Below are 16,355 nucleotides of genomic sequence, written 5' to 3'. Positions count from 1 at the left end.
CAGACTTCTGTTACTTTCTGTTACTTCTGTGCTTCATTTTTATCTGTCTTAAAAACAAACAAACAAACAAACAAAAAAAACCCTCAACTTTGCCCTTCTACTTGGGAATTTCTTTATACTCATTCATCTCCTTGAATTATTATCTACATTTGAGACTTTAAAATAACAAGAGTCCACTAAGCAGGAGCACGAGAAAAGAATCTAAAGTCCCATTTCTCCCAGGACACATCCCTCTGATTTTGTTAAAGGTACACGTTGAGGAAGTTGTTGTTTGTCCATCTGTTAAGTCATGAGTGGACTTACCAGTGGAATTTTTAAAATTCTTTATTAATTACATTTTATTCACTTTATATCCCCCCTGTGGTTCCCTGCTGCCTCCCATCCAACCCTACTCTTCCTCCCTCCTCTGCACGCATGCCCCTCCCCAAGTCCACTGATAGAAGAGGTCTTCATTTTCTTCCTTCTATCCTAGTCAATTGAGTCTCATCAGGAGTGGCAGCATTGTCTTCTTCTGTGGCCTGGTAAGTCTGCTTCCCTCTCAGGGGGAATTAAAGAGCAGGCCAATCAGTTCATGTCAGAGACAGTCCATGTTCCTATTACCATGAAACACACTTGGACACTGAATTGACCTCGGCTACATCTGTGCAGGGGTCCTGGGTTTTCTCCATGCATGGTCCTTGGTTGGAGTATCAGTCTGAGGAAAGACCCCTTTGCTCAGACTTTTTGGTTCTGTTGCTCTCCTTGTGGAGTTCCTGTCCTCTCCAGATCTTACTGTTTTCCACCTCTTTCCTAAGATTCCCCGCACTCTGCCCAAAGGTTGGCCATAAGTCTCAGCATCTGCTTTGATAGTCTGTAGGACAGAGCCTTTCAGAGGTCCTCTGTGTCAGGCTCCTGACTTGTTCCCTCTTTTCTCCTTCTTCTGATGTCCATCCTCTTTGCCTTTCTGGTTAGGAATTGAGCATTTTAGCAAGAGTCGTCCCTCTTGACTAGTTTCTTTATGTGTACAGATTTTAGTAGGTTTATCAGGATGATCTTTTCCAGTTCCCACCATTTACTTGCAAATTTCATGATTTCCTTGTGTTTCTGTTTGTTTTTGTTTTTGTTTGCTGAGTAATATTCCATTGTGTAAATGTACCACAATTTCTGTATCCATTCCTCCATTTTTGGGACATCTGAGCTGTTTCCAGGTTCTGACTATTACAAATAAGGCTGCTACAAACATGGTTGAGCTAATGTCCTTACTGTGTACTTGAGCCTCTTTTGGGTATATGCCTAGGAGTAGTATAGCTGGATCTTGAGGAAGCCCTATTCCTAGTTGTCTGAGGAAGCAAAAGATTGCTTTCCAGAGTGGTTGTACAAGTTTACATTCCCACCAGCAGTGGAGGAGGGTTCCCCTTTCTCCACAACCTCTCCAGCATGTGTTGTCACTTGAGTTTTATTTTAGCCATTCTGATGGGTGTAAGCTGAAATCACAGGGACATTTGATTTGCATTTCCCTGATGACTAAGGATATTGAACATTTCTTTAATTTTTTCTCTGCCATTCAATATTCCTCTTTTGAGAATTAGCTGTTGATCTCTGTACCCCATTTTTTAATTGGATTATTTGATATGTTGCTGTTTAGCTTCTTGAGTTCTTTACATATACTGGATATTAGCCCCCTGTCAGATAGAGGGTTGGTGAAGATCCTTTCCCAATCTATAGGTTGTCCTTTCGTTCTGGCAACAGTATTTTTTGCTTCACAGAAGCTTTTCAGTTTCATGAGGTCCCATTTATTGATTGTTGCTCTTAGAGCCTGTGCTGTTGGTATTCTGTTCAGGAAGTTGTCTCCTGTGCCAATGAGTTAAAGGCTCTTCCCCACTTTTTCTTCTAAGCAGTTTAGTGTGTCTGGTTTTATATTGAGGTCTTTGACCCACTTGGACTTTAGTTTTGTGCAGGGTGATAAGTATGGATCCATTTGCATTTTTTTACATGTAGACATCCAGTTAGACCAGCACCATTTGTTAAAGATGCTGTCTTTTTTCCATTATATGGTTTTGGCATCTTTGTAAAAAATCAGATGTCCATAAGTGTGTGGATTTATATCAGGGTCTTCTATTCGATTCCATTGATCCAACAGTCTGTTTCTATGCCAGTATCATGAAGTTTTTATAATTGTTGCTCTATAGTACAGCTTCAGATCAGGGATGGAGATACCTCCCGTACATCTTACTGTAGAGAACTGTTTTAGCAATTCTGGGTTTCTTGTTGTTCCATATGAAGTTGAGAAATTTTCTTTCAAAGTCTGTAAAGAATTGTGTCAGTAATTTATTGGGAATTGCATTAAATCTGTACATTGCTTTTGGTAAGATGACCATTTTTACTATGTTAATCCTGCCAAGTCATGAGCATTGGAGATCTTTCCATCTTCTGATATCTTCTTCTAATTCTTTCTTCAGAGACTGGAAATTTTTTTTATACAAATCTTTGACTTGCTTGATTAGGTTCACACCAAGCTACTTTATGTCCTTTGTGGCCATTGTGAAGGGTGCTGTTTCCCTAATTTCTTTCTCAGCCCTTTTGTCTTTTGTATACAGAAGGGCTACTGATTTTTTTTAGTTAATTTTGTATCCAGCCACTTTGCTGAAGGTGTTAATCATCTGTAGAAGTTCCCTGGTAGAATTTTTGGGGTAACTCAGGTATACTATCATATCATCTGCAAATAATGATACTTTGACTTCTTCTTTTCCAATTTGTATCCTCCTGATCTCCTTTAATTGTCTTATTTCTCTAGGAAGGACTTCAAGAACAATGTTGAAGAGATACGGAGAAAGTGCACAGCCTTGCCTTGTCCCTGATTTCACTGGGATTGATTAAGTTTCTCTCCATCGAGTTTGATATTGACTGTAGGCTTGCTGTATATTGCCTTTACTATATTCAGGTATGTGCCTTGTATCCCTGATCTCTCCAAGACTTTAAATATGAATGGATGTTGGATTTTGTCAAATGCCTTTTCTGCATCTAAGTAGATTATCATATGGTATTTTTTCCTTCAGTTTGTTTATGTGGTGGATCACACTGATGGATTTCCGTATATTCAACCACCCCTGCATGCCTGGGATGAAGCCTACCTGGTCATAGTGGATGATATCTTTGATGTGTTCTTGTATTCGGTTTGCAAGTATTTTGTTGAGTATTTTTGCATCGATGTTCATAAGGGAGATTGGCCTGAAATTCTCTTTCTTTTTTGGGTCTTTGTGAGGTTTAGGTACCAAGGTGACTGTGGCTTCATAGAATGAGTTTGGTAGTGTTCCTTCTGTTTGTATTTTGTGGATACTTTGAAGAGTATTGGTGTTAGCTCTTCTCTGAAGGTCTGGTAGAATTCTGGGCTGAAACCATCTGGCCCTATGCTTTTTTTGCATAGGAGACTTTGATGACTTCTTCTATTTCCTTGGGGGATATAGGACTATTTAATTGATTTACCTGGTCTTGATTCAGTTTTGGCATGTGGAATCACTCAAGAAAATTGTCCATTTCATTTAGATTTTCAAATTTTGTGGCATATGGAATTTTGAAGTAAGGCCTAATTATTGTTTGTATTTCTTCAGTGTCTATGGTTATGTCCCTCTTTTCTTTTCTGGTTTTGTTGATTTGGATAGTGTCTGTCTGCCTTTTAGTTAGTTTGGTAAGGGTGTGTTTATTTTGTTGATTTTCTCAAAGAACAAGCTCTTGGTTTTATTGATTATTTGAATTGTTTTATTTGTTTCTAATTTATTGATTTCAGTCCTGAGTTTGATTATTTCCAGCTGTCTACTCATCTTTGGTGTGTCTGCTTCTTTCTTTTTTTTTTTTTCCTATGGCTTTTAGATGATCCATTAAGTTGCTTGAATGAGATGTTTTGAATTTCTTCCTGAAGGCACTTAGTGCTATGAACTTTCCTCTTAGCACTGCTTTCATTGTGTCCCATAAATTTGGGTATGTTGTGCCTCCATTTTCATTGTATTCTAGGAAGACTTTAATTTCTTTCTTTATTTCTTCTCTGAACCAGCTGTCATTTAGTAGCAAGTTGTCCAGTTTCCATGTGTGTGTAGGCTTTTTTGATATTTTTGTCATTGAGGTTCAGCTTTAGTCCATGGTGATCAGATAAGATACAAGGGATTATTTCAATCTTCTTGTATCTTTTGAGTCTTGCTTTGTCACCAACTATGTGGTCTATTTTGGGGAAGGTTCCATGAGGTGCTGAGAAGCAGGTAAATTCTTTTGTGTTTGGGTGAAAAGTTCTGTAGGTGTCCGTGAGGTCATTTGATTCATGATCTCTGTCAGAGTTATTGTTTCTTTGTTTAATTTCTGTTTTGTTGACCTGTCCTTTGTTGAGAGTGGGGTGTTGAAGTCTCCCACTATTAATGTGTGGGGGTCTATGTGTGATTTAAGTTTTATTAATGTTTCTTTTACAAATGTGGGTGCCATTTTATTTGGGCATTGATGTTCAGGATTGTGATATCTTCCTGGTGGTTTTTTTCCTTGATGAATATGAACTGTCCTTCTCTATCTCTTTTGATTAATTGTGGTTGAAAATCTATTTTTATTAGATATTAGAATGGCTATTCCTGCTTGCTTCTTGGTTTGATTTGCATGGAAAACCCTCTTTCAGCCCTTTACTCTCAGGTAATGTCTATCTTTGTGACTTAGGTGTGTTTCTTTGAATGCAACACATTGATGGGTCTTGTTTGTGCATCCATTCTGTTAGTCTGTGTCTTTTTATTGGAGAATTGAGTCAATTGATGTTGAGGGAGATTAATGACCAGTGGCTGTTAGTACCTTTGATTTTGATTTTGACTATGGTATTGTGTTTGGCTACTTTTTGTTTTGCTGTAGTGAAGTTATTTATTTCTTGTGTTTTCTTGAAAGTAGTTAGTTTTCTTGAGTTGTATTTTACCTTCTAGTATCTTTTATAACACTGGATTTGTGTGTAGGTATTGTTTAAATTTGTTTTGGATTGGGAAAAAAATCTTCACCAACCATTTATCTGACAGAGGGCTAATATCCAGTACATATATAAAGAACTAAAGAAGCTGAAAAACAGCAAACCAAGTAATCCACTTAAAAAATGGGGAACAGAGCTAAACAGAGAATTCTCTGTAGAGGAATATCGAATGGCAGAGAAACACTTAAAGAAATGCTCAACATCATTAGCCATTCAGGAAATGCAAATCAAAACCACCCTGAGATTTCACCTCACACCCATCAGAATGGCCAAGATGAAAAACTCAAGTGACAACAGATGATGGAGAGGCTGTGGAGAAAGGGAAACTCCTCCACTGCTGGTGGGAATGTAAACTTGTACAACCACTCTGGCAATCAATCTGGCGCTTTCACAGACAACTAGGAATAGCACTTCCTCAAGATCCAGCCATACCACTCCTAGACATATATCCAAAAGGAGCTCAAGTACACAATAAAGACATTTGCTCAATCATGTTTGTAGCAGCTTTATTTGTAATAGCCAGAAGCTGGAAACAGCCCAGATGCCCCTCAACTAAAGAATGGATGAAGAAATTGTGGTACATCTACACAATGGAGTATTACCCAGCAATGAAAAATAAGGAAATCATGAAATTTGCAGGTAAATTGTGGGACTTGGAAAAGATCATCCTGAGTGAGCTATCCCAGAAGCAGAAAGACACACATGGTATATACTCACTCATATAGACATAAAGCAGGATAAACCTACTAAAACCCTGAACATCTAAAGAAACTAATCAAGAGAGAGGACCCTGACTAAAACGCTCAATCCCCATCCCGAAAGGCAAAGAGGATAGACATCAGAAAAAGAAGAAAACAGGAAACAACCTAGGAACCTGCCATAGAAGGCCTCTGAAAGGCTCTGCCCTACAGACTATCAAAGCAGACACTGAGACTTAAGGCCAACTGATGGGCAAAGTGCATGGAATCTTAAGTAAGAGGTGGGAAATAGTAAGATCTGGAGAGGACAGGAACCCCACAAGGAGAGCCAGAAAATTTGAACACAGGGGTCTCTCCAGGGACACATATTCTAACCAAGGAACATGCATGGAGATAACCTAGAACCCCTGCACAGATGTAGTTCATGACAGAGTAGTATCCAAGTGGGTTCCATAGTAATGGGAAGAGGGACTGCCTCTGACATAGTCTGATAGGCCTGTTCTTTGATCACTTCTCCCTAAGGGGAGAGCAGCCCTATCAGGCCACAGAAGATGACAATGCAGCCATTCCTGATGGGATCTGATAGACTAAGATCAGAAGGAAGGAGAAGAGGCCCTCCCCCATCAGTGGACTTGGGAGGGGCAAGTGAGAAGAAGGGAGAGGGAAGGTTGGGATGGGAGGGGAGGAGGAAGGGGCTTATGGGGGGATACAAAGTGAATAAACTCTAATTAATAAAAAATAAAAATAAAAAAAGAAGAAAAAAAATCTGATGGTCTATACATGGATACAACCTAGAACCCCTGCTTAGATGTAGCCCATAGTAGCTCAGTATCCAAGTAGGTTCCTTAGTAAGAAGAACAGGGACTGTCTCTGACATGAACTCTGTGGCTGACTCTTTGACCTCTCCCACCCCACCCTGAGGGAGAAGCAGCCTTGCTAGGCCACAGAGGAGGACATTGCAGCCAGTCCTGATGAGACCTGATAAGCTAGGGTCAAATGGAAGGGGAGGAGGACCTCCCCTATCTGTGGACTTAGAGAAGGGCAGGGAGGAGATTAGGGAGGGAGGGTAGGATTGGGAGGGAAGGATGGAGGGGGCTAACAGCTGGGATACAAAGTAAATAAACTGTAATTAATATGAAAATAAAAATTTAATTAAAAATCTGATGGTCTACTTTTATGTTCTATAAATACTGGAGAAATTTACTACTTACTATGAATTAATGAAGACAGACAAATAGGCAAAAAGACACAAACACACACACACACACACACAAAGAAAAAGAGAGAGAGATCTATTTCCCCATGAATTTCTACATTTTAATCATACAGCGTTAGATTTACTGCATTGGTCACAAGAGAGATGACTCAGTGGTTAAGAGCAGTGGCTTCTCTTTCAGAGGACTGAGTTTAATTCCCAGTCTACACATGGAAGATAGAAACTATATAAATTCCATTTCAGAGTATCTGACGCCATCTTATGACCTATGTAGACAATGTATGCACATGGTATGTGTGGGTAGAGACAAGCAAGCAAACACTCATACATAAAAAATAAAATAAATCTGTAAGAACAAACCCCCAAAATATCAACAAAAACCTTTAAGGTTTAATTTAATTTAATTTAATTAAAAAAAAAGGAATTGCTGCATTGCTTGGTAAGTGGGTGTCTCACTTTGACTCTTTGTATCATTTTTTTCTAAAACAATGATTTTGCTAATTAAGTCCCCAGTAAGTATGTTTGAGGATTTCTTTCACTCCAGTTTTTTTTTTTTTTTTTTTTCTGGTTTTGGAATTGTCAGTCCTTTACATTTTAGTCCTTATGATGAAGACACAGTACTGGTATATTTGATATGTCATATATTTTTATCACACAAATAACATGCATATTTTCTAGGACTTATTTGGTATTCCATTTTGTGGAATATATGTTTGATATTTTACCCATTTTTATATTGGTTTATCTTTTTCTAAACATTTTTTTTTCTTTTTATGGAATTTAGTTCTTCATATAGCTCAACCAGCTTTGTGAACTTTACATAGAGAAACTTTTTTGGATATTTTGAAGTTTTTGCATATCTCATGTGTGTCTTTGATAAAATAGTGTACTTAACTTTTGTGCATTTCTGTATGTCAGTTCTTTAGTGTAGCAACTGCTTACAGTTGTTCATTTAGGAATCTATTTACTTCCAGTAGTAAAATTAGCCTTCAATGTTGACCTTTTGGAGTTTGAATGTTTCATTTTTCACAATTTAGATAAGTAATCTACATCTAATTTATTGAAAAATGGATTTATATGTGGCCCAGATTCATTTTTTTTTCAGTGTGGATAACCATTTGACCAAGTGCACTTTATTGAGATTGAATGTGCAGGGTTTCTTCCTCAACTTTTCTTTGTGAGGTATTTGGTTATTTATTGCTGTAGGAAAACAAGGTTGCCTTAATTATTGTAGCCTAAAATAAACCTTCCTTTCTCAAGTATTAACCCTCCAACCTGACTGCACGTTTTCAGATTATTTGTAACTTTCAATTTAATTTTAAAATGAGGTTAAAAAATTAAGGGAAAATTCTGAAAATTTAAATTGAACTAATTGAATTAAAAATAAAATTACAAATGTTACAGTTTAGATTTTTTAAAAAGTCCCCCAAAATTCATGTATGAAGACTTGCTCAGTCTCCAGCTTGTGACAGCACTTTTAAGAAATTAATGGGAAACAGCTGGGTGCAATGGCGCATGCCTCTAATCCCAGCACTCATGGAGGCAGAGGCAGACAGATCTCTACTAATTTATGGCTAGCCTGGTCTACAAAGAAAGTCTAGGACTACCAAGGCTTCACAAAGAAATCCTGTCTCAGGGAGAAAAAATAAGAACTGAATGGGTCAAAGTACATTAACCTATTAGCAGATGGGCCTAATTGGAGGAAAGTGGGTCACTGGAGGCTTCTTTCCTCCCTCTCGCCTCCTCTCCTTTCCTTCCTTCTCCTCTGCTCCTCTCTTTTTTCTCATTCTCTCCTCTCCTCTCCCCCTTTCCTCCCTTCCCCTCTTCTCTCCCCTCCTCTTCTTTCCTCTTTTTTTTTCCTCTTTTTTTCCTTCTCTTCTCTTTGCCTCTCTATCCATGCCTCCACTTCCTGGATGTCTCAGGTTGAAAAGCATGCTGCACATTCTCCAAACTAGATACATTCTTCTCTTTATTTAATATCTCTCAACATTTAGTTTATATATAGATGAATGGAAGTTTCCTATTAGATTTTTCCATATGTGAAACTTTTAAAGATTATTTAAAATGGTTCCTAATAGAATATATTTGGCCTGTATTTTTGAGGAAGCATAAATAAAATATTTTTATGATACCTGCTTTCATTTCTTTCTTATGTATTTGACAGAATACATAATGTACCTGGTCTGAAGTGGTCTATGATGAAAACTCTCACATATTGTTTAAATTAGGTTTCTATTGTGTGGTACAAGACTATGACCAAAATCAACTTGGGAGGAACGGGTTTACTTTAGCTCATAGCTTATAGTCTATCATCCACAGGAGTCAAGGAAGGCGCTCAACATAGGAGTTGTCTATAAACCAATACTTTGGAGGCATTTTCTCAGCTGAGGTTTCCCCTTCCCAGATATGTCTACTTTTGTGTCAAGAAGACAAAAACCAAGCAGCTTTCATACACACACACACACACACACACACACACACACACACACCCCGCATATATCATATTTCCTGTTTCCATTTTGAAAAATATCTTACTTAGGGTTTTTTTTTTTTTCCTCTGTGTAGCTGTCTTGGAATCACTTTATAGATCAGCCTGGGCTCAAACTCTCAGAGATTAGCCTTCCTTTGCCTCCCTGAGTGCTGGGATTAAAGACAGGCACCACCATGGCTGGCTTAGACAGGTTATAATTACTGTGAAAAGTCACCATGAACACAGCAACTCTAATATAGAAAAACATCTAATTGGGGCTGGCTTTAGACCATTATCATCATGCCAGGTATATGGCAGCATCTAGGCAGACACGGTGCTGGAGAAGGAACTGAAAGTCCTCCATCTTGCTCTGCAGACAGCAGAGGGAGACTGTACATACTGGGTGTGGGATGAGCATATAATACTCCAACCTCTACAATGATGCACTTCCTCCAGCAAGGCCACACCTCCTAACAGTACCACTCCCTGTGGCCAAGCATTCAAACACATGAATCTCTGCTAGTCATTCCTATTCAAACTACAAAAATAAATTAATTTTTTTCTAATAAAATGATCTACATCCGGCACGAGTCGGATGACTCAGAAGATAATGCATTTGCTAATAAAACTTATGACATAAATTTGATCCCTGGTCCCCATATAGTGGAAGAAAAAAAATAAGTTGTTTTCTTCACACACATACCATGGCATGTACATGTGTGCCTCACTAGTTCAAACAAGTTATGTAAATACGTCCTCCTGGAGAAAATAGCTGCTATGTCCAAAGACTACGTTATTGCCCAGCTCACTGTTTATCTCATGTTGCAAATTATAATGCTCTCTCCAGTGGTTTCGAGGTCAGTTTCTGAGCTCGGGAGGGGAGTGGAAGGCATGCCCGCTGTGTGCTCCTCTTATGGGTCAGACAGGCTGGCAAGGTGACTCCTGCCACCAAACTTCTTCTTATCTCCTACAGCTCTTCCCTGCTACAGCCAAGGGGGAAGGGATGGTGGGAGTCACTGAGAATCCTAAGCTTCAGATTTTCTTACCACGTTTCTGATGTGCTCTCTGCCATTCATGCTGCTTAAGGTCTGTTCTGCGACCAGGATTCTATCCCACATTTGCAATTTTCAGAACAGAAGTACTTAACATCCAGAGGCTTCTCCTGCTTCTTCTGTGCAAGAGACACTGTGCATTGGTGAGAAAGTCTCCACTGACTATGCTCTGATCAGGTTGTTTGTCATCTTATTATTGTTACCTGCAATATTGCCAATGATTCCTATGAGCACCTGTTTGACTTTCCCTGAAATATCTATGTCCATGAGTTTTGATTGCTTCACTGTGTGTTGTTGTAGCTTGACTGCCAGGTCTCTGTCTTGCAGACTATAGTAACTTATTAACCATCCACTTTCACTAACACATGAAGAACACTCATTTTATTTATCACAGTAGCATCCACAACAGTTACATCTGTTACTGCAATAAAATTTAAGATGAGATCAACCTTAAGTTAAAGTATACATGTTCAAATCTGAGGAATATACAGCCCTCAATTATTTTTGTTTTTATATATTTTGATTTTCAGATTTTGTGTATATGAATATTTTACTGGCACTAATGTCTGTGTACCACTATGGAGTTTAGGAGAGTACATCAGATCTTCTGAAACTGAGGATATAGACCTTTGTGAGCTGCTATGTCGGTTTTGGGAACTGAACCCAGGTTCTCTTTAAGAGAAGTAAGAACATTCAGCAGATTAGCCACCTCTGCAGCAAGCAAGCCCTCAAAATTTACAGCCAGAGCTTCGGCTCTATGTTCACAAATAGAAGAATCAAAAGTTATGAAGACACAAAGGAGGGGAAGAAGTTCTTCTCTGTGATTTTTTGAACTAAGGAGACTCACTTCTATCTTCTCTTCTTTTCCTTCCCTACAGCCTATTCAGTCAGTTCATTCTTCTCTTTTAACATATAGGTTTTTACAACAAAGGCAAAATATGTGCTCAGAATAGCCCAATCCACTAAAATTGGGGGGACTAAATAAACCTAAACACCTGCTTTTAAGGTGAGGTTAGACAAAGCTTTTAAGTGGGGCACAGGGCACTTTCTATATCGCACACCAACCCTTGTGCTTTCTTAATATCTACACTGAAGCCACTATCTCTACAGTCTGCTCCAAAGGATCGTCTGTATGAGGTTATGTCTCACTTTAACGTTTTGCTGCTCATAGAGTGGTTTCCCCTTTGCTTATTTTCTTTCCAATTTTTCAGAACAAAAAAAGTTTTCTGAAATTACATTGCTCTAATGTTTCAATGAGACTTCATAAATGTACAATAATTTTCCTCTAAAATTGTTAATTTACTGTTAATAAAAATATACTGGCTTTGTCATTGCTTGAAATGCTACTGTGTGCAAATAGCTTGTGACTAGCTCTCAGGATGGACTTTAGTTGATGTTTCTCCACCCAGCTTCCTCAGAATGCACATTGTGCCAGATCCTACACAGAAAAATGCTGAATCTGTTTGGATAGCTATATTTTCATGTTACCTTAAAATATTGGGCACCAAAAAAGTTCTGGAAGAGGCTAAATACACATGTATCATTGAGAAAAAAAAAAAAGAAAACCTCAAGTATGAAAAGCACTTGACTCCTCAAGAAACTCTTTAATTACCAATGTTGGGCCACCATCTTTTCCAATGTATAAATGATCATTTTTCAGTAGAATATTTTAAAATGATGTTAATAACAAGAATATACAGAAAAAAAAACAAAATAAAATGTCGATTTTGCATCAATTACATATTCTCATCCACTTAATTAGGATTCATCAAAAGTTAGAAACATCATAAGCAAATAATGCACCAAATATATGTAGCACGCTGAACATCTAAGCTTATCCACACACTACCCAGTGGAGGACCTTGTAAAGGTAACTAGGAATTAAGCTTGTATCTCTACACCAACATTCTTAGAGTATCATACCATTTGCTGCTATCTTAGGAAGATGTCAAAATTCAAAACAAAAGCACAAATTCAATTTAATGAGTATTGCTTCAGAAAAACCATAAAGTAAAAAGTTTGGGATTTACCTGAACCACAGGAGTGAGTTTGAGAAATGATGGGCAAGTGATGACAGCAATGCCGGCTTCCATCCACTGAACACACCATTGTGACATAAGATTACACCAACATCGCACCCACCATAACCACTCAGCCTTCTGCATAACGCCATCAACATGTGTTCTTTCAGCATGTTCCTCGTTGCCATGGCAATACCTCTCCTCCCTGAGTCTGGAGAACAATGAAGAAAATGTATCTTTTCCATCAGTGTTCAGGAATCATCAACTTGTCAGTTTTGACATGAACCCAGAGAATTTCCCTAACATTTTTTGCCAGGCCCCTTTCACCTCTTTATTCCTTAGACTATAAATCATAGGGTTCAGCATGGGCATCAATACTGCATAAAAAAGGGAAATTAATTTCTCCCGAAGAACAGAGGGACTGGAGTGGGGTTGGATGTAGGTGAAAATGGTGGTACCATAGCATAGTGTCACCACAGTGAGGTGGGAGGCACAGGTGTGGAAGGCTTTCCTCCTTCCCTCTGAGGACTGTATCTTTAGGATGGTGGAGATGATCTGGATGTAGGACAAGAGAACCAGGAAGAAAGGTGTCATAAGGAAGATAAAGCTAGAAACCATGATCGCAATCTCATTGGATGAAGTGTCCACACAGGCCAATCTGACTACAGCTAGAATTTCACAGGAAATGTGATCAATATACTTATTTGTGCACATGGGCAGACGAAAGGTAATGGCAGTATGTACAAGAGAGTTGATGGAGCCACTGACCCAAGATGTGATGACAAGCCTTGTGCATAGCCCTGCATGCATGATGACTGAGTACCTCAGAGGGTCACACACTGCCACATAGCGGTCATAGGCCATCACTGGCAGCAGAAGGAACTCAATCCCACCCAAGCCCAGGGAAAAAAGTAACTGGGCTGCACAGCTCAGAAACGGGATTGCTTTATGCGCTGCAAGAAAATGAGCCAGCAGCTGGGGCACTATGCTTGTGGCATAAGACACATCCACAAGGGACAGGTTGGTGAGAAAGAAATACATGGGAGTGTGGAGTCTGCTGTCCAGCCTGATGAGAAGAATGATGAGGAAGTTCCCCAGCACTGTCACCAGGTACATCAGCAAGAACAGGACGAAGAGGGAGACTTGAGTGTCCCAATCACTGGATAGGCCCAGGAGGATGAATTCATGTACCCATGTCTGGTTATTCTGTTCCATTAACAAATCTGGTGATTATTAATCTGCATAAAAAGTAAGAAGAAGAAGAAAAAAGTAAACACAAGCAATCAAGTAACCGTTGAGTTCCAGGTAAAATTACATAGCATATTTGACTTTCTAGCTATTTTATCAAATTCCAATTAATTATTGAGACTATGGTAGTATGCTTTTCATCAACCACTTCAGAGAAACAGGCCAGGGTCTTAAGGATTGTGTCTCAGAGAGACAGTTTTAGTCCAGAGGTCAAGCAGTTTACAGCATTCTATTTTTACCCATTTCCTTTATTTGGGGGCAAGGAAAACGTAACAGTTAGCCCTGTTAGGTAAAACAATAAGTGATGTAAAGACCTAACGTTTTAAAACTACCTTAAATATATTAACTAACTTAATCTTAATTAAATTCAAGGAAATTACAAATTATTCTGAAAAGGCAGGGGTTTGTGGAAAGATCTAGATTCAGAAATCCCCGTTTTAAGTTCCAATTTTCATACCAGGTATGTCCTTTACATGTCATGATAAGCTCTCACACACAAAAGGCTCACATTCAATAATTCTCAACTTGCGTAACAGTACTGGAATATTACTGCAATATAGTATGTGTTTGTAACAAACTAACTTCCACCTTGGTGTACATACAACACTAAAAGTGATTTTCTTCTCATATTTTCTACAAAATAGACAAGTACTTTGACAGTCTTCAAAAGAAACTTTGGTTTTTTTAATAAGCTTTAGTCTCTCCTGCTGTTTGTACTCTAGAGAATGGTGCCAGAATGGTATCCACTTGTTGTTTCTCTCTTTTTGCCTTAGTGTGGTTAGGGACCTCTTCTTTGGGTGTCAATCACAAGAAAACAAAAAGAGACATGGAAGCTTAGACATCTGGATCAGAAGAACAAAAAGAAAGCAGATGTTTAATGATCTATCTTCAACGTTCAATAGAATAGATAGAAAATTTTATAGATAACCATTGAAGAGTAACTTCCCTCCTGATTGCTTGTGATAGAAGAGTTTTTTTTTTTCAGTAAAAGTAGTAATACATAATCCCTACTGTAAACATTAAAGAGAAATAAATGTTGCCTCTAAAAGCCTACAAACACAGACATGTTTTTATTACTCTTTCATATCTGTTTAATCACCAATGTCACAGCTACAAGAGTGCGTGAAATAATTTTAAAAAAAGAAGGAAAAGATGGAAGTAACAAGATATTCACCAACTCTACACCTTATAGCGGGATAATATCCAGAATATACAAAGAACCCAAGATGTTAAACACAAATAAACCAAATAATCCAATTAAAAAATGGGATACAGTGCTAAACAGAGAATTCTCAACAGAGGGATATTGAATGGCAAAAAACACTTAAAGAAATGTTCAACTTCCTTAGTTATCAGGGAGATGCAAATTAAAGCAACCCTGAGATTTCCCCTCACACCCATCAGAATGGCTAAGTTCAAAAACTCAAGTGACAACACATGCTGGAGAGGATGTGGAGAAAGGACAACACTACTCTATTGCTGGTGGGAATGTAAACTTGTAAAACCAGTTTGGAAATCAATCTGACACTTTCTCCGAAAATTAGGAATAGTACTACCTCAAGATTCAGCTATTACTCTCCTAGGCATATACCTTAAAAATGCTCTACCATTCAATAAGGACATTTGATCAACTATGTTTATAGCAGCCCTATTTGTAACATTCAGAATCTGTAAACAACCTAGATGTCCCTCAACCGAGGAATGGATAGAGAACTTGTGGTACATTTACACAATGGAATACTACACAACAATTAAAAACAAGGAAAGCATGAAATTTGCAGGCAAATGGTGGGAACTAGAAAAGATCATCCTGAGTGAGCTAACCCAGAAGCAGAAAGACACACATGGAATATCCTCACTTATAAGTGATATTAGCCATCTAATATAGGATAAAAAATCTGTAGCCCTAAAGAAGCTAAACAACAAGGAGGACCCTAGGGAAGAAGCTTAATCCTCACTCAATAGGGAAAACAGGATAAACATCAGAAGTAGGAGAAGACAGAGAATAGGCAGGAGCCTACCACAGAGGGCCTCTGAAAGCCTCTACCCAGCAGGATATCAAAGCAGATGCTGAGACTCATAGCCAAACATTGGACAGAAGTGTAGGAAATATTACAGAAGGGAGAGATAGAAAGACCCAAAGGGGACAGGAGCTCCACAGAGCCAAAAAATCTGGGCCTGTAGGGACCTGCAGAGACTGATGAATCAACCAAGGACCATGCATGGAGAGGCCCTAGAACTCCTGTTCAGCTGTGGCCCGTGGGCAGCTCAATCTCCATGGGGGTCCCCACAAAAGGGGAGCAGAGGCAGTCTCTGGCATGAACTCGGTTGCCTGCTCTTTGATCACCTCCCCCTGATGAAGTGGCTATACTAAGCCACAGAGAACGAGGATCCAGACAGTCTTGATGAGAAATGATAAGCTAGGGTCAGATAGTAGCAGAGGAAGAGCACCCCATCAGTGGACTAGGGGAAGAACATGAGAGGGGGAGAAAGAGGGAGTGTTGGACCAGGAGGAGATAAGGGAGGGGTAACAGCCAGGACACAAAATTAATAATTGTAATAAATACTAGTAACAATAAAAAATAACAAAAAAATTATACATTTAAAAAAAAGATGGAAGTAACCAAGGGAAGAAGCAGAGACCTTTACCATTTCTAAAGCCTAAGAAAGGAGAGCTACTACGCTTT

General features: G+C 38.7%; 1 protein-coding gene across 1 annotated transcript; it reads right to left on the bottom strand.

The window, feature by feature from the left end:
• Positions 1-12,681: 12,681 nt before the first annotated feature.
• Positions 12,682-13,635, bottom strand: LOC132652768 (olfactory receptor-like protein OLF3). Its single transcript, XM_060378685.1, has one exon. The coding sequence runs from the start codon at positions 13,633-13,635 to the stop codon at positions 12,682-12,684; it is 954 nt and encodes a 317-aa protein (XP_060234668.1).
• Between the last annotated feature and the right edge of the window lie 2,720 nt (positions 13,636-16,355).

This window comes from Meriones unguiculatus, chromosome 3, assembly GCF_030254825.1.
Source record: "Meriones unguiculatus strain TT.TT164.6M chromosome 3, Bangor_MerUng_6.1, whole genome shotgun sequence".
Lineage (NCBI taxonomy): Eukaryota > Metazoa > Chordata > Mammalia > Rodentia > Muridae > Meriones > Meriones unguiculatus.
The sequence above is the reverse complement of the archived record's forward strand: the minus strand, read 5'-3'. Positions and strand labels throughout refer to the sequence as shown.

Coding starts and splice junctions, on each gene's coding strand:
- LOC132652768 (XM_060378685.1), bottom strand. CDS start 13,635: ATGGAACAGAATAACCAGACATGGGTACATGAATTCATCCTCCTGGGC.